General features: G+C 36.6%; 1 protein-coding gene across 3 annotated transcripts in view; it reads right to left on the bottom strand.

The window, feature by feature from the left end:
• Nucleotides 1-4,854: 4,854 nt before the first annotated feature.
• The window catches only part of KLHL8 (kelch like family member 8), a 53,603-nt gene continuing 40,140 nt past the window's right edge, over nucleotides 4,855-18,317 (bottom strand). For all 3 annotated transcript variants that reach the window (XM_081581242.1, XM_081581231.1, XM_081581248.1), the window contains 6 exons: nucleotides 18,051-18,194; nucleotides 17,022-17,133; nucleotides 13,179-13,347; nucleotides 12,800-12,959; nucleotides 9,876-10,077; nucleotides 4,855-6,050 (listed from right to left, as the gene is read on the bottom strand). In XM_081581242.1, the coding sequence (XP_081437368.1) occupies nucleotides 5,927-6,050; nucleotides 9,876-10,077; nucleotides 12,800-12,959; nucleotides 13,179-13,347; nucleotides 17,022-17,133; nucleotides 18,051-18,194 (911 nt within the window). In that variant the 3' untranslated portion in view covers nucleotides 4,855-5,926. The remainder of the gene's footprint in view (nucleotides 6,051-9,875; nucleotides 10,078-12,799; nucleotides 12,960-13,178; nucleotides 13,348-17,021; nucleotides 17,134-18,050; nucleotides 18,195-18,317) is intronic.

Below are 18,317 nucleotides of genomic sequence, written 5' to 3'. Positions count from 1 at the left end.
TTAAGAAAAAAACATTATTTGGAATTTTAAAATATACTTCTAAACTCACAGATCAAAGCATAACATGGAATGAACATTTACAAAATACTTAGAAGTGAACATTAATGAAAACAGTACAAGTAAAACCAAGTGGGATCCAGCAAATGATATTTTAAAAAGTAAATCTTACTTAAACTGACTTACACATCCTAAGTGGTTGTATAACCACTAAGTACTAACTAGTGAATTGATAGTTAATTTTTCCTCAAGAAAAAGAAAAAGAGGTCAAGGTGGTTTTATACATAAGTTCTATTACATGTTGAATAAATGGATTGTTTCAGTGTTAGCTAATTCAGAGAACAGAAGAGAAAGAATGCTTCATAATTCATCCTGTGTGTCACTTAGCTCTTGGTTAGACAAACTGACCACTGGAGTAGAACAGAAAGTCCCACACATATACTTACAAGGAAACTGGCCATGCAGGAAAAGTCCCCAAAGAAAGGATGTTACTAAACAGTATGAAGAAAACTGGTCATCACATAATAAAAAACACCCAATAGTAAAAAAAATAAATAAATTTTCTCTCTCTCACACATACACAAATCAATTCCAGGTGGATTAAAGACTACATATGAGAAACTTTATTAGAATAAATGATAAATTTAAGACACAAAAAAGAACATGTAAATACATTAAGTTTTCTTTACCAAAATACAAAGTGAAGAGATAAGTCACAAACTGAGAGAAGATAATGTGCAATAAAAATAAAATTAGTATCCTATTATGAAGAACCCTAAGGTAAACAAGGAAAAAAATGGAAAAAAGGAGCATTTCACAGAAGAAACCAGTCGACTAATAATCATGGAAACATGTTCAACTCAACAATCAAGAAAATGCAAACTAAAGCCATAATAAAATATCATCTTACACTGAACAGATTGGCAAGAACCAGGTCTTACAACAGCAAGTAAATAATAAATCGTTTTCCAAAATGGTTGTGTAAACTGGCACAACCATTTTGGAAAATAATTTCACTATCTTATAAAGCTGATCAAGCAAACTCTACTTCTGGATATGTTCTCTAAAAAAACTTGCATATGCATGCATACCAAGAAACTGTATTCAAATGTTCACTTTAGCACTGTAAAGCAAAAATATGGAAAACTCTACCCAACAAATTTTAAAAGCAAACCTGTTGAATGAAAAGATCAAATTACTAAGACTACATACAGAATGATACTACTCTTTATAAAGCTTGCCAACGTAAGTACACAACATGTAGCTTTCATATTTGTATGAAAACAAACGAATGACTCAGGACAGTACTTAGCTCTCACGAGAACGGTTGGCTAGGGATTGGGATTGAGGAGGAACAAAAGGCACAGTCAGGACTGCCAGGAATGTTATTAATAATTAGGGACTGGATGCACAGGGGTTTCATTACTATGCTTAAAAACTCACATGCCACACATATATTTCCACTTATGTATCAAATATTAAATATAGAAATACAGTAATCAGTGGTTACCAGAGGCAATGTAGGGGGGGAGAAATAGGTAAAGGGGGTCAAAAGGTATTAATACAAATTCCAGATATAAAAAAATAAGTCCTGGGGATATAATGTATGGCATTGTGACTGTAGTTAATAGTGCTGTATGGCATATCTGAAAGGAGCTGCAAGAACAGATCTTAAAACTTCAAGGAAAAAAAACATGATGATGGGTTCTTGTGGTGACCATTTCACAATGTACACGTATACTGAATCATTATCTTGTACACATAAAACTTACACCAGTATCTCAATATAATAAGTGGAAATAAGTGACCAAAAAATGAGAAGTAGTGACCAGAAATTCTTTTATACTGCTAAGCAGCAGCTATGAAAAAGAAAATCCTTCCTTAAATATACATACTTTTTGAGAAAGCAGAGACATAGCTGGTTAGGTGGAACAGTAGAATTTTTCAGTCCGAGGAATACTGGTTAACCAGTGACTAGTTGTAAATCTTGGACAAGTTACTTCCTGTATCCGAGTAACTCTCAATTGCAGAATTACTGTAAAGATTAAAATGTTATTATAAACTGACTGATGCAGGCATTACATTAAACAAACTGTAGTTATTAATAAACAAATTGCAGTTATCAGTACGCCCCATGATTACTACCCAAATTTAAGAAACCGCTTATAGTTCAAGCAGGCTGAATTTAGCCTCAACCAATGAAATAATGGAAAAATGACTTGTAAAAACAACAAAAACCACCAGAATTTTTGCACAATAGAATTCCCCGAGTTCCCTTCAAAGAAACTATCCTACTCTCTTCACACCCATGACACATTTATTTTGCAACCAGGTTACCTTGTACTTCTTCATCTCCTGCACCTATTTCTTTCTCCTTTCCCCCTCCACCTCCTCTGGCAACCACATGTGTGTTCTTGTCTGACTATGATGAGACTAATTTCAGGTTGTTTCCAAGGAAGAGTTTCAGAAAAGTTTTTAGCAATGGCAAGACAGGCAGAAAACAAAATTAAAGATTCATGAGGTTACTAATTGGAAGAATAACATCTTAATGCATAAAGAATCTTATTTCTAAATAGTATAAGTCTACAACTGCTGAAGAGACAACTGCTCAGTCAGTTGCCTTTAACTTCTTTAAGGGTTAACAAAAATCTTCATATTTTCTGTTAAACATAAAGATCCTTTCTTTGAAGAGAAAAATATTTCAGCCAACCTAACTAAATCAATTTTGTATTTGAAGGATGGAGAATACATAATTACATCGTTTTGAAAAGATTCTATGAAAGCAATCAAACAAAGAAAAGCAAAGTTACATACACTATACAGAAAGAATAATAGATATAGTACTCATATTCCTATTCATAATAGAGACAAGCAATATATTTTGAATCAATAAATAGCACTGATGTGAATCCAACTTTCTGATCTCTGTACTTGGTAGTATATATGAGAGTTTTACTATTTTGATTTGCTGGAATATTAATACACAAATTTATATATGGTTTTAAGAAAATATTATAGAGAAGTTCTTTTGCTACTTGTCACTCTACATAAAGCAGAAAAGGAGACAATGACATCCCAATATAATTTCTTTAGAAGTCTGATATAAGAAACCACAGAAAACATTCTTAACTGGGAAGACATGAATTAGATTCTAAATGCATTTTCTATCATGTAAGACATGGAGGAAAAAAGGAACAAAACTCTAAGTTTACCATTTTCAAGAGTAGTTTATGCAATTTTTACAGTATTATCTAGGCATTTAACAGCACTGTATAATTTAAAATGCATTTAGGAATTAACAGAATAATACTCCTTAGAGTACAAAGGTTATTCAAACGTTTAAAAAATAGTTACACAAAATATAGTGAAATTAAGCAAAAACATTACCAAGTAATTTGTTTTTAAAGTGGCAGTACAACACAGTATTGCAACAGCTTTAATAACGGTATGGGAGAATCACACAAAAGTACCTAGAAATATTTCTTAAAGAAATATGCAAATTTTTTTTCCATCTGTAATTTAGAATTTTATTTTATGTCTTTTTGGTAGGTGGTATTAACATCCGATGTTAAAGTGACAGGCCTCACAACTTAGTAGCCATCTTTGAGTATTTCATCCTTCTATTCCTATCAGTATAATCACCTTTCAAATGCAGAATTCCTTCAGCCTGATTCACATTTCATATCTCAAAAAATGTTTTTAATAAAGAGACTGTGCATACTGAATCCGCTTTAATCTTTTCATACCATTGTCAGGTCCTTCAGGGCTATACTTCTGATGGCCTGCACATAATGTAACAGTTAGCCACGTGTTGTTTACTTCACATTACTTCCCTTAGGAGTAGTTCATATTTTATGGGTAGCTAGAGTACCAACTTAGTAATGTTAGAGAACTCCTATATTGATAAAACTAGTAATGGAAATATAACACCTTCATGCTCTCAAATGCTATACTCATGACAAAGGCAGAAATAAAAGAAAAAACATTTTTTAAATAACCTTAGAAAGAATAAAAGATCCACCCCCCCAAAATAAATATAACATTAGGCAACCATCCCTAGACAAGTATTATAATACAGGAAGTCCATTAGACCTGGGAAAGAGCTGAAGCCAGGTTTTGAGCCTTATTCTCCACATGCAGCCAGTTGTAGCCAGTCCAGTGAGTGTTACAGAGTTAACTGCTTTGGGGGTTGACTGAAATAACGGTTACAGTTGTACAAGAGAACATCAGTTCAGATTCAGCAATGACTTATGGACTTGCCCACAGGCTGACAGCAAAAATTGCCATAATTTAGGAACATCTAGGTTGACTTCATGAAAGACCTTTTTCTGCTAGCTGAATTCTCTTGTATTTTCTTTACCTTTTTTTTTTTGATTGAATACACACAAAGCACTAGCTTTTGTAACATGGCTTTCTGCCTTGCTGTACTGACAAGCCTAGGCTGTCATTTAACAAGGCCCATCACAGCTACCAGGCAGTTAACTTCAGGCCTGGGTGGGTGGAGCAGTGGTCTGCTGCCCCAGCTTCCTCATGAACAAGATGACCAACAGTGGCAAACTACACTAAATTCTAAGGTGTAACTAACAGAAAATTCAGGAACATCTGGAAGAGAAGTACCAAACTGCACTGCAAATACAAAATAGAATAATATTCTTCATAAATACTTATAAAAATATATACATATAATGAATAAGCCACTCTATAATGCTGGTTAAACCATGAAGAGCTGTTAGATCAACAGGTGTATAAATAGCCTGCCTTCAAAGCAATGTAAAGAAATATTTTCAATTAAAATTCAATAAGTACACTGGACAGAATTAAATATAACAGGAGAAAAAAAAAGCAGTTTCATCTTCCTTTGATTTTACAATATCTTTTATTGGTAAAGATGGATATGAACTAATCAACAGTTCAACTAAGTCTGTAATTGTCTGTATTCAACTTCTCATAGTAAATAAATCCAGATTCTGTACAGTTAGACAAACTCTGATGGTGGCAAACAGCAAAATAGGAAGATAATAAATCTCAGATTCAGAATGAAATAATTAACTCAAAGAAGAGTGTTAAACATATTTTCAGAGTTGCCTCATTAGGGAGTCATGTAATGGACACCACTCCCATTCAAGGTCTCTCAAATGGGCACTAGAATAATGCTGACTCTAAAGCCTTGTCTAATAATCTCTTCTGGTTCCATTTTTGATTACTATGAAACAAAACCCCTTTCACATGAAAAAATAAGTATAGATTGATTCAGATTGTTCATTTAGATCTTTTGGTGTCCTAACAATTCAAACTGAAATGAAGCCTATGATCCTATAGGCTTCTGAAAACACAGCCGAGGGACACTCAGAAAGATGAAACATTTTTCCCACTTCTGTAAAAATCCAAGGAATTGACAAATCAACACCTAGAAAAAAGCAAGGCATAAATTCATCAGCACCAAGGAGAAATGATCTTCAAATGGAGCAGGTCTGTCAGAAGTCCTGATATCTCTGTGTTGATGAAAAGGTTCTCATCTCCCCTAGAGGAAAAATCCAATGCCTAAGGTTAACGCCTTTAGGCAAAAGGTAAAGCTCAGCAAGCGACTTCATTTTGCATTTTCGTTCATCCACACTTTAAAAAAAAAAAGTTAATTTCACAGTTCTGGCACTCCACTCCGTTAAACATTTCTTTTTTGTTTTTGGAGGAGGTTTCAGCTTAGACTGTCTTCTTTCCCTACTTCATTATTTGTTAAAGTGGGAAATATCAACTTTATTACTAGTAATTCTTCAGCTACCATTCCAAAAGTTGCACTCAGTCACATACAACAGTTTACATTTACATGACACTCTAGCAATAGTTAAAACTGCTCAAAGGTGGCCATTACAAAATCCTGCTTGTCTTTCTTGCCTATCAGATATGACTAAACTGTTGGCGACTGGAACTCAAGTCACATACAGTCAACCACATTGCTGGATCCATGACCTACATCTCGGATTTGGCTAGTTAAACAGGCACACACAGCTACACCTGCTCCAGCTCTACAGTGAGACACAGATCCAACAAGCTCCCACCTGAAAAGAAAGAGAAGAAAGAATGTTACCTTAAATCATGATTACTTCACTCATAAGACAAAACAAAATCTCCCTATTAAGAGACTGGTTTTGAAAGACAGTAAGCTATCCCCAAACATTTCTATTAACTACATCTAGCAGCATTTTCCCTTTTATGGATCACAGCCTTGTCATGGTGAAGGGGCTTGTGTGATTCAATGAAGCTATGAGCCATGCCATGCAGGGCACCCAAGATGGATGGGTCATAGTGAAGAGTTCTGACAAAACATGGTCCACTGGAGGAGGAAATGGCAATCCACTCCAGTACTCCTGCTGCAAGAACCCCATGAACAGATGAAAAGGCAAAAAGATATGATACCAGAAGTTGAGCCCCCCAGGTCAGAGGTGTCCAATATGCTATTGGGGAAGAGTGGAGGCAAGTATTAGGTTGGTGCAAAAGTAACTGTGGCTTCTCACTGTGGAACTCTGCTGTTTGATATCGGAATACATTCTTAAATAAATGCTTTATGTTACACATCATTTTAACGTGCATTTCTTGCTTTATGTTTTTTTGCTAATGACTTATTACTTGCTGTTTATTTTGTATTTATTTTATAGAAATGATGTTAGCCATAATGCAAATTCAAGCGATTTTTTTGAGTTCAAAATGGGTTGTAAAGCAGCACAGACAACTTGCAACTTCAACAATGCATTTAGCCCAGGAACTGCTAACAAACATACAGTGAGGGTGGTTCAAGAAGTTCTGCAGAGATGATGAGAGCCTTGAAGATGAGGAGCATAGTGGCCAGCCATCAGAATCTAAATGAACCAACTGAGACCAACAGAACAGTATGAAAAGGAAGAAAGATATGACATTGAAAGACAAACCCACCAAGTCAGTAGGCATCCAATACACTATTGGAGAAGAGCGGAGAAATAGCTCCAGAAGGAATGAAGAGGCTGAGCCAAAGCGGAAATGATGCCCAGCTGTGAATGTGACTGGTGATGGAAGTAAAGTCTGATGTGGTAAAGAGCAATACTGCATAGGAACCTGGAATGTTAGGTCCATGAATCAAGGTAAATTGGAAGTGGTCAAACAGGAGATGGCAAGAGTGAATATCAATATTTTAGGAATTGGTAAACTAAAATGGACTGGAATGGGCAAATTTAATTCAGATCACCATTATACCTACTACTGTGGGCAGGAATCCCTTAGAAGAAATGGAGTAGCCATCATAGTCAACAAAACAGCCCAAAATATAGTACTTGGGTGCAATCTCAAAATGACGGAATGATCTCAGTTCGTTTAGAAGGCAAAACATTCAATATCACAGAAATCCAACTCTATGCCACAACCACTAATGCCAAAGAAGATGAAGTTGAACGGTTCTATGAAGACCTACAAGACTTTCTAGAGCACCCCAAAAAAGATGTCCTTTTCATTATACAGGACTGGCATGCAAAAGTAGGAAGTCAAGAGATACCTGGAGTAACAGGCAAGTTTGGCCTTGGAGTACAGAATGAAGCAGGGGAAAGGCTGACAGTTTTGCCAAGAGAACACACTGGTCATGGCAAACACCCTCTTCCAACAACACAAGAGATGACTCTACACGTGGACATTACCAGACGGTCAATGTCGAAATCAGACTGATTATATTCTTTGCAGCCAAAGATGAAGAAACTATACAGTCAGCAAAAACAAGACCAGGAGCTGACTGTGGCTCAGATCATGAACTCCTTATTGCAAAAATCAGACTTAAACTGAAGAAAGTAGGGAAAATCACTAGGCCATTCAGGTATGACCTAAATCAAATCCCTTATGATTATACAGTGAAAGTGATTCAAGGGACTAGATCTAGTAGACAGACTGCCTGAAGAACCGTGGACAGAGGTTTGTACCACTGGATAGGAGGCAGTGACCAAAACCATTCCCAAGAAAAAGAAATGCAAAAAGGCAAAATGGTTGTCTAAGGAGGTCTTACAAACAGCTGAGGAAAGAAGAGAAGCAAAAGGCAAAGGAGAAAAGGAAAGATATACCCACATCTGAATGCAGAGTTCCAAAGAATAGCAACGAGAGATAAGAAAGCTTTCCTCCACGAACAATGCAAATAGAGGAAAACAACAGAATGCGAAAGATTAGAGATCTCTTAAAGAAAATTAGAGATTCCAAGGGAACATTTCATGCAAAGATGGGCATAATAAAGGACAGAAACGGTATGGACCTAACAGAAGCAGACGAGAAACTGTACAAAAATGAAATTGCACAGAAAAACTGTACAAAAAAGGTCTTAATGACTCGGATAACCATCATGCTGTGATCACTCAGTTAGAGTCCGATGTCCTGGAGTGTGAAGTCAAGTGGGCCTTACGAAGCATTACTAGGAACAAAACTAGTGGAGGTGATGGAATTCCAGTTGAACTATTTCCAATCCTGAAAGATGATGTTGTGAAAGTGCTGCACTCAATATGCCAGCAAATTTGGAAAACTCAGCAGTGGCCACAGGACTGGAAAAGGTCAGTTTTCATTCCAATCCCAAAGAAGGGCAATGCCCAAAATTTTCAAACTATTGCACACAACTGTGCTCATTTCACATGCTAGCAAAGCAATGCTCAAAATCCTTCAAGCTAAGCTTCAGCAGTACGTAAACTGAGAACTTCCAGATGTACAAGCTGGGTTTAGAAAAGGCAGAGGAACCAGAGATCAAACTGTCAACATTCGTTGGATCATGGAGAAAGCAGGGGAGTTCCAGAAAAACATCTACTTATGCTTCATTGACTTAAAGTTTTTGACTGTGTGGATCACAACAAACTGGAAAATTCTCACAAAGATGGGAATACCAGACCACCTTACCTGTCTCCTGAAAAAGCTGTATGCAGGTCAAGAAGCAGCAATTTGAAATGGACATGAAACAACTGATTGGCTCAAAATTAGGAAAACAAGTACAACAAGGCTGTATACTGACCCCGCTTATTCAACTTCTAGGCAGAGTACATCATGTGAAATGCTCGGCTGGATGAAGCACAAGCTGGAGCCAAGACTGTGGGGAGACGTATCAACAACCTCAGATATGCAGATGATACCACTGTAATGGCAGAAAGTGAAGAGGAACTAAAGAGCCTCTTGATGAGGTTTTGTGAAAGCTCATAGTGAAAAAGCTTACTTGAAACTCAACATTCAAAAAACTAAGATCATGTCATTATTTGGCAAAGAGAAGAAGAAAAAGTGGAAGCGATGACAGATTTTATTTTCTTGGGCTCCAGAATCACTGCAGACAGTGACTGCAGCCATGAAATTAAAAGATACTTGCTCCTTGGAAGGAAAACTATGACAAACCTAGGGAGCATATAAAAAAGCAGAGATATCACCTTGCCAACAAAGGTCCATCTAGTCAAAGCTATGGTTTTTCCCAGTAGTCATGTATGGATGTGAGAGTTAGACCATAAAAAGACTGAGCACTGAAGAACTGATGCTTTTGAACTGTGGTGTTGGAGAAGACTCTTGAGAGTCCCAAGGACTGATGCTGAAGCTTCAATACTTTGGCCACTTGATGCAAAGAGCCAACTCATTGGAAAAGACCCTGATTCTGGGAAAGACTGAAGGCAAGAGGAGAAGGGGGCGGCAAAGGACAAGATGATTAGATAGTATCACCCACTCAATGGACATGAGTTTGAGCAAACTCTAGTAGATAGTGAAGGATAGTAGAGACTAGTGTGCTGTGGTTCATGGGGTCACAGAGAGTCGGACACAACTCAGTGATTGAACAAACAAAAAGCAACATCTTAGCATTCTGAAAAAATCTGTCACTGGAAGATCCCATTAAAGCATAGAGCAAACATAAAAGTTACCTATTCAGCACTGGATCAAATGCTTCCACTGTATTTAGATATGCATTGCCATTATGACCACCAACTGCAAAGATTTTGCCCATCACTGTTGCGATCCCCACTCCACCCCTGGGAGTGGTAAGGGCTGCTACGTAATCCCATTTGTTGCTTCGAGGGTCATACCGCTCAACAGAACTCAGAGGAGAATTATCATCAAAACCACCTATGTAAAGGAAAAATTTTAAAACAGTATTATGTTTCATAGAAATTAACCATTAAATCTCAATTCAAAAGCTTTTGAAAACGAATCTTTTCAAAACATTTTAGAAAACCCTATCACTACTACCAATTCTTATTACACATTTTCTACAATTCAAGATAATTTAAGTATTATTTTCCTCAGTGTTAGGATTAAAAATCTTAAAGTGAGAAAAACTGGAGTGCCTATCTTTAAGCAGATGATTTAGGAAGAAAACAACCCACAGACATTTAATATAATTTTTCCTTAGCATCCTGCTGCTGCTGCTGCTAAGTCGCTTCAGTTGTGTCCGACTCTGTGTGACCTCATAGATGGCAGCCCACCAGGCTCCTCTGTCCCTGGGATTCTCCAGGCAAGAATACTGGAGTGGGTTGCCATTTCCTTCTCCAATGCATGCATGCATGCTAAGTTGCTTCAGTCGTGTCCGACTCTGTGCGACCCTATGGACAGCAGCCCACCAGGCTCCTCTGTCCACAGGATTCTCTAGGCAAGAATACTGGAGTGGGTTGCCATTTCCTTCTCCAACCTTAGCATCCTAGAGGCAAGCAAAAAATGCTGAGATTTCTTCTGTGCATATATTCCTTCTGTGTATATATTAGATTTTTAAACAGTAAGGCTTGAGACAAGAATAAATCATACTAAATCACTTGAGTCATTTAGATAAGTCAAAATTTTCCAACTGTTTCCCTTAGTACTATAATTGCAATCACAATTGCAGAGGTTGGACTATGATTGAATTCTTACCAATTTTTGCCAAAACTGTATCTTCATGCTACATTTCTCAATGCTGACAGTCCTCTCTATAGATTACCTTAACAATGTTACTTATCATGTTCCTGAGTGTTAAACATAGAGACTACTATTTTAATAGTGCTCTTTCCTTTAAAAAATATATGTGTCTCTTTTTAGGATCCATCTCAGTTTACATGAATAACAGGTCTCCTGGGTGACTAAGCCTATTTTCCTGGGACAGGAAGTGTTGATACTATGACCAATCCTTTTAGAAACAAGGTCAGGTTAAAAATCAACAAACTCAGCTTCTCTAACGGGTTTAATTTCATTAAATCAACTGAGATAAAATTCACTGAACAAATGTAGTAGTGCCATCCCCACCACAACTATGATATAAAACGTCTTACCACTACAACAAAGGCTCTTAGCTTTAATTATTGCTAATGTTAATGGAGGAGATTTAAGCTTTTAATACAGGGTAGTTCTATTTTTGATGGCACTCTTTTTCTTTGGCTCCCTATACTCTTCCTAGGTAATGCATATAAATCTTGAACAAAAAGCTCAAAACAGAGGAATAGAAAAGGCAGGATGCAATTAGCTTCCTGTATATACAGTTTACCTTCAAAGTTTTCTTATTCAAATCAGTTGTACATGTTTTAAGTAGGACTTGGATGACCAAGAGGGTTTTTTTTTTTTTTTTTGAAAGGTTCAACCTGAGTCAGTCTTATTTTTACCATGTCTGTTCTACCTACAAGGGCCCAGAAGATTTAACAAGTAACAGAAACAATGATGCTCCTACTGAGATATAACACATGCCAAGGCCTATGCTAGACAGGGAGCTGTGAGAGGAGCATTGGTGTACTGTAACAGCTCTGGGTTCTCACAGACCTTTCTTCAAATTCCAGCTTTGTCAGTTTACTTAGGCATGTGACTATGAGTAAATATTCACTCTCTCAGTTTCTGACCACCTCAAAGAGCTGCTGAGATGATCAGGCAAGACTAAAAGGGTAAATTATGTTATTTTCCCTCTTTAATACACATAAGCACTGAGATATCCATTATGACTTCTACTGCTTGCAGATGTTTAAGTGCTAACAATATCCTCCTCTCTCATCAAGCACTCTGAGTTCTGTAACACCAGTTCATATTAACATGAGAGAGTATGACATGCGGCAGTGACTACCTCTCCAAACACATTTCCTATAAAGGAAGGGGTTACTAATCACAATATAGCTACCCATTCACTGGTAAAGTCCTAGACAGCTGAGATGCTTAACATAATCTCAGATTCTTAATTCTTAAAAATAGGCATTATTATTCTCATGTCATAGCCCTTTAAAAGTCCTGCCACTGGAAATGTGTTGAGTGGACCAGAAATAATACTATCACTTATGAGCTGTTACAGAACCTGTGCCCCTTCCCTTGCAATTTAATAATATCTCATTATTATTCATATGCATGTTAAAGTCTGAACAAGTACTGCCTGCCCTATGGTTCCCTCCAACTCTATTATATAGTAAAAAGTCAAAAAGCAATAAGAGATGCTAACCACCATCATGAATACGAAATACCTATTGATTTGCTTAAAATAGTCAACACAATTCCCTTGAAGATGAGAAAAACATGTCTTAGATCTTTACAGATTTACTGTAGCAAAGCACGTTCAACCTGTGTCCTTACATTAAAAAAATATATTATTTTATTTCAATGTAATCTCCCACTTTAGACATACTTGCCAATCCTAAGTAAAAACATGGAGGCAGAGTTTTAAACATGAAAGATGAAGATGTAAACAGAGAAGCAAGTCCATGAACCTGAAGAATGCAAAAGCAGATCTTAGGACTGATTCCACTTAAGCCTAAATGCAATGTAAGTTACATTACTGTATTGTTTTGTGACACTATCATTGTATGTCCTGTAAAAAAAATTAAACTAGAGAAAACCATCCACTCACCAACAACATATAAGCAACCATGGAGCTCACTAACTCCATTGCCTGCTCTTCGCTGACCCATCTCTTTAACTTCTATCCATTTACCGAGATGTGGATCATACCTCTCCACACTGGACAGAGAAGCTACTCCATCATTGCCACCTACTGCATAAACATGGTTCTAAACAAAGACAAAAAATATAAAAACATATGACATTAGATTTTGAAATGATTTATATGCTGTCCTAAAGGTAGACCAAAATGTGCAAAAGAGCAGTATTTCATGAAATAATCTGGTGTGTAATCTGCATACTGGAGACATGAATGTACCAGACCCTTCCTTACTAGGTTAGGGATGTAATGCAATGCAACCCAGTGACCGAGCTGTGATGCAACCCACCACGAGAGCCACGGAGCCAACGCCTCCACGGGGAGTATTCATTGGTGCCACTGTACTCCACTGATCAGATTCTATGTCGTATCTCTCCACATCGTTGAAGCAAGTGTTGTCATCTAACCCTCCAATGGCATAAATGGGGCCTCCCAAGGAAGCCAGGGCAATTCCTCGCCTGCAAAAAACAATAGAACACACTTTCGCATTCTGATTTGTTTCCAGAAAAAAGGCAGCAAAAAAAGGCAGCAAAAAGTGTGCTAATGCACTCATTCATCACGTTAAACATCAATGTGGCCCCCCCTCATTATTTTTAAATTTATCACAGCTTCTGAATAGATGGCTATAGAGTTGTCAAATTGTGTGAGTCTATGTGAACAGTGCCCTCTGGAGTTTTATACTGCATAGCCTACACAGATTAAGGGCTTCCCTGGTTGATCAGTGGTAAAAGAACCCTGCAATGCAGGAGACACAGGTTTGATCCATAGGTCAGGCAGATCCCCTGGAAAAGGAAATGGCAACCCACTCCAGCTCTTGCCTGGAAAATCCAATGGATAGAGAAGCCTGGTGGGCTACAGTCCATAAGTTTACAAAAGAGTTGAACACAACTTAGCAACTAAACAACAAATACAGGTTAAACTTAAATGAAAGAATAAAGGAAAATTTAACAAAACACTAAAAATGGAGTCTGAAAGTTTCAATTAGTACAACAGTCAGTTGCAGAAGTGAGAGGTTGATGAAATGACAAAAACAGTTTGCTAGAGAGGTCAAAAGTTAATCTCATTACTAAATTCATGTAACTGCAGAGCACATTTTGTTGCAGTATTTCATCATATCACATATAGTGAGTGAGTGACAGTTGCTCAGCTGTGTCCAACTCTTTGCAACCCCATGGACTAAACAGTCCATGGAATTCTCCAGGCCAGAACACTGGAATGGGTAGCCTATCCCTTCTCCAGGGGGTCTTCCCAACCCAGGAATTGAACTAGGGTCTCCTGCATTATCAGTTTTATATTACAAGCTTTATATCACATTGCTTTACTTCTGAAGGGCATGTATTTATCTTGGAACAGAAGAGACTTAGCCTATGTAAAAAGCTATTCATCAGAATGGTGACTGGAAAAAAAATTATATCAATTTTTTTAAAAAAAATTACATCAACCAAAAGTTGAACTTTTCTAAAACTTATCTGTCACTGACTTGGTGTGTACTTTGGATAAGGTATATTGTTTAAACCTGTAACTACCTTGTTTCTTCATCTGTCCGTTTGAGAAAGGAGTAGACACAGCTGATAAAAGAAGTCAATACAATAATGCACTAAGAACAGTGACTGGCCCATGGTCAGTGCTGTGTATTAGCTGTCATTATTACTGGAGGAGCTGCTGCTCTACTGAGAGTCTAACTCTCAGTTTATCAAAATAAACCGGGAAGAATTCTTAAGGATAACGTTATCCTTCATTCATTTTGTCTCCTTAACCTCTTTTCCCTTGAGTATAAAGCAGTGACTTACAAAATACTGTTATAAAAACTTCCAGGTGTGGGTGAACATGTGTGTGCACTCTAGAACATACAGGCATTATGTCATGACACAAGTGAGTGTACTTGCCCTGCCCCTCCGCCCTGTAAACCACAAGGGCGTAAGACATTACTGATTGCTTCCTACAGCTTCCTTCATCACTGCTGCCTTCTCTATTCCGTCACTGAATTGTGAAGTTCTCTGAGGCCTCTTATCACCCCACACTCTCTCTATAGACAATCTGATTCTTTCCATGGATTTATGACAATGCTAATATATATTTCCAGACATACACCCAACTTCTACTTCAAATCTATCTGGATCTTCAACCTTAACTTTAATCTAAAGTGAAACTTACTGTCCACCTCCCTGTGCTAGGCAGATTTTAAGATGCCTCTCTCCACAATATTCACTCTCTAGTTTGACTCCTGATTATGCTACATTATGTGACAAAACGGAGATTACGCAAATGGGCCTGATCTAAACACATAAGCCCTGTAAAAGCGGAGAAGTTTCTTCAGCTGGTAGCAGAAGCCAGGTCAGCAACTCAAAGAATGGTGTCAATTCTGCAAGTTGTTTGCTTGTTTGAAGATGGAGGGGAACACCTGGAAAGGACCTAAGTAAGAGTGGCTTTTAGGAGCTGAGTGACCCCTGACCTTCAGCCAGTAAAAACTCACTCTGTCCTTCCAATTGCAAAGAGCTGAATTCTATCCACAACCTAAATGACCTGGAAGTAGTTTCTTCCCCAGAGCCTCCATTAGAGTCTACAGCCTACATCTTGATTTTGACTTCTGAGACTGTAGATGGAAAAGTCGGGTTAAAATTGCTGGACTTCTAACCTATGGAACTGACATTAAGATCTCCACTCTCAAGCATCCTTTACTTATGTGGTGCTAACATTATTACCCATGTAAGTATGTCTTATTTGTATCTTGCCTTTCAGAATGTAAGCTCTATGGAGGTAGGGGCCTTAGCTATCTAATTTACTGCTGCATCTTCAGCACTTGATATATCTTGCAAAGGGCACTTAAGTATTTACTGAGAAGTAAATCAACCCCTAGAGATGCTCTGTTAGGATGACAGGTTTCAATAAAACCATAACTTGAATACCAGTATCCATTCTACTGAAAAGATAAAAAAGAAAGGGGAGAAAAATAAAGAAAACCAAGTATTTAACATGTGAGTATTATCTTGGAATGCACACTGAAACAATCATTTGCAGGGATACAAATTATAAAAGCAAGTAACATGAGGAAATAATTGCAGTTCTATTATTCTGTATACAGTTGGAAAGCTATGGCAATGCTCAGGGTATATTTTATAAGACTAAAGAAATTCAACTGCTATTTTGTTAGACAAGTTTCACTCAATTCTCAGCTAAAAATCAGCTTAGCATGATAGACAGGCAAGGATATAAAAATTAAAAATGTACTTTAGGATTTTCTCCATTTTAATTCATATGTTGGAATTTAAACTGTTGATTTGTAGTTGCCATGCAGCATAAATCAAACCCTACTAAAGTATTAAAATGTCATTTATAGATAAGTAGATAAGTTAAGAATAGGGTTTTTCCTACTAAGATTCCTTCTCCTCATGAGTGGGGGGAAAAAAAAGGCCAAAATCTTTTCCGATTTTCATCTAATTTTTCATATTTTTAAATTTTATTTTTAATTGGAGGATACTTGCTTTATAATAGTGTTGGCTTCTGCCATACATCAACATGAATTAGCCATAGGTATATATGTGTCCCCTCCCTCTTGAACCTCTCTCCCACCCCTCTAGGTTATCAGAGAACGAGTGTTGAGTTCCCTGCATCATACAGCAAATTCCTACTGGCTACCTATTTTACATACAACGATGTCTATGTTTCATTGTTACTCTTTCGATTTGTCCTTCCCTAATTTTTCATATTTTTACCATATAAGAAAACTCAGTTAAGAACACTATGTTAAATTAATCAAGAAGAGAAAATTAAATGGCAGTGGGTCCCCATGTACAAAATTATTTCAGTTGAGAACCTCCACTACACAGGAACTCAACTATTTTTTAATCTTTTCTGAAAATCTAAAATTATTTCAGAATTGAAAAAAACAAATGCTCAGGTATAAGTCAAAACGATGACAACCATTATCACACTCAAAGACATGATTCTATTCTTGATTCTCAGGAAAATTTCTAAAATTATAACAAAGAGTCACATTGGATGCTGTAATAAAATGTGTTTAAGAACGTATTTAAAGTTTCTAAAAATGTAAAGAGTGAAAAATTAGCTCTTTCAATTACAAGAAGCTTTATTTTCCACCACCAAATAACAATAAATGTGTACACTGATCTACCTCTTTGTGTTCATTGATGCCTTCATCATCCATTTATTAGTGAGAGGATCAAACATCTCCATGCTACCTAAATGTTCATTGCCATCATGTCCACCCACTGCATACACTTTACCTGTCAAGTAGAGAAGTATTTTCATGTGATTCCAAATAAACTTATCTATATTGAATATATAATTAAAATAGCATGATAAATCAACTTTTAACAAATATTCTTCTGTTCAACATTAAAATAAGTATCACTTCAGTAGTCAAATGAAAGTAAATGTAAGATTCTACTAATAAAATGTCTGAAAAATGCTATTTTACAAGAAGTTATTTAAATGCTCAAACAGTATCCCACCCCTAGGTTTTTCAACTTTTTATTATTTATTAGATGAAATCACTAATCATCCTTGCAAAGAACATTTAGTAAAACAAAATGTTTTTATATAAATAAAATATAAAACAATAAGTCAAACCTTCTCTAAATGAAACAAAAATTGGAACTATTACATACCAAAATGTTAACCATAACTAGGTGTTACAGATGATTTTTATTTTTTATTACAATGTTTTCATACTTCCCCCCCAAAGCATTTGTAACTTTTATAATCAGAAGAAAAGTGATTTTTTAAAAGTCTCCAAATAATTTATCCATGATTCTGCAATTAATTCAGAATTATTAACTTAAAAAAAACATTTCAATAATAATAGGGTGGGTACAGATGGGTACAGAAAAAAAGCTGAATATACTTACTATTTGGGTTCAATAAATCTTTTTGTTTAGTTTGGTTATTTTGTGAAAACTCAGAATAGTTTAACTCCCTTTTCCTTAATACTCATCTCCTGTTAAGCATCTATATGCAAGAGACTGTACACAGAGCATCTTTGGGCAAAAAGTAAATATTCACCACCCAAATAATTTATTGATTTATTGAAACATTTTACAATGTAGGAATTTTCTTCAGAAAGAAATTCTCAAAGTTCAAATATTTATTTAACAAGAGCACTGTGATGACGTGATGTGATTTCACACAAAAGCAGACCCACCTTCCACTGAGATTACACCCACATGTCGCCTTCGACTGTTCATTTCTGGTCCAAAGAACCAATTGTTTTTGTTGATAGAATAGCATTCAATACTGCGGAAGGGGTCACCGGATCCACCTCGACCACCTACACAAAACAGCACACCTAAAGGTAAAACCACAAGGTAGAGGTTAAAATCACAGCTCCCTAATTTTTTCTTCTTACAGTTAATTTTATTTTTATCTTTTATTTTTGACCTCACCACATGACTTGTGGGATGTTAGTGCT

This window comes from Giraffa tippelskirchi, chromosome 1 (genome assembly GCF_054371585.1).
Source record: "Giraffa tippelskirchi isolate mGirTip1 chromosome 1, T2T-mGirTip1v1.2.pri, whole genome shotgun sequence".
Classification (NCBI taxonomy): domain Eukaryota; kingdom Metazoa; phylum Chordata; class Mammalia; order Artiodactyla; family Giraffidae; genus Giraffa; species Giraffa tippelskirchi.
The sequence above is the reverse complement of the archived record's forward strand: the minus strand, read 5'-3'. Positions and strand labels throughout refer to the sequence as shown.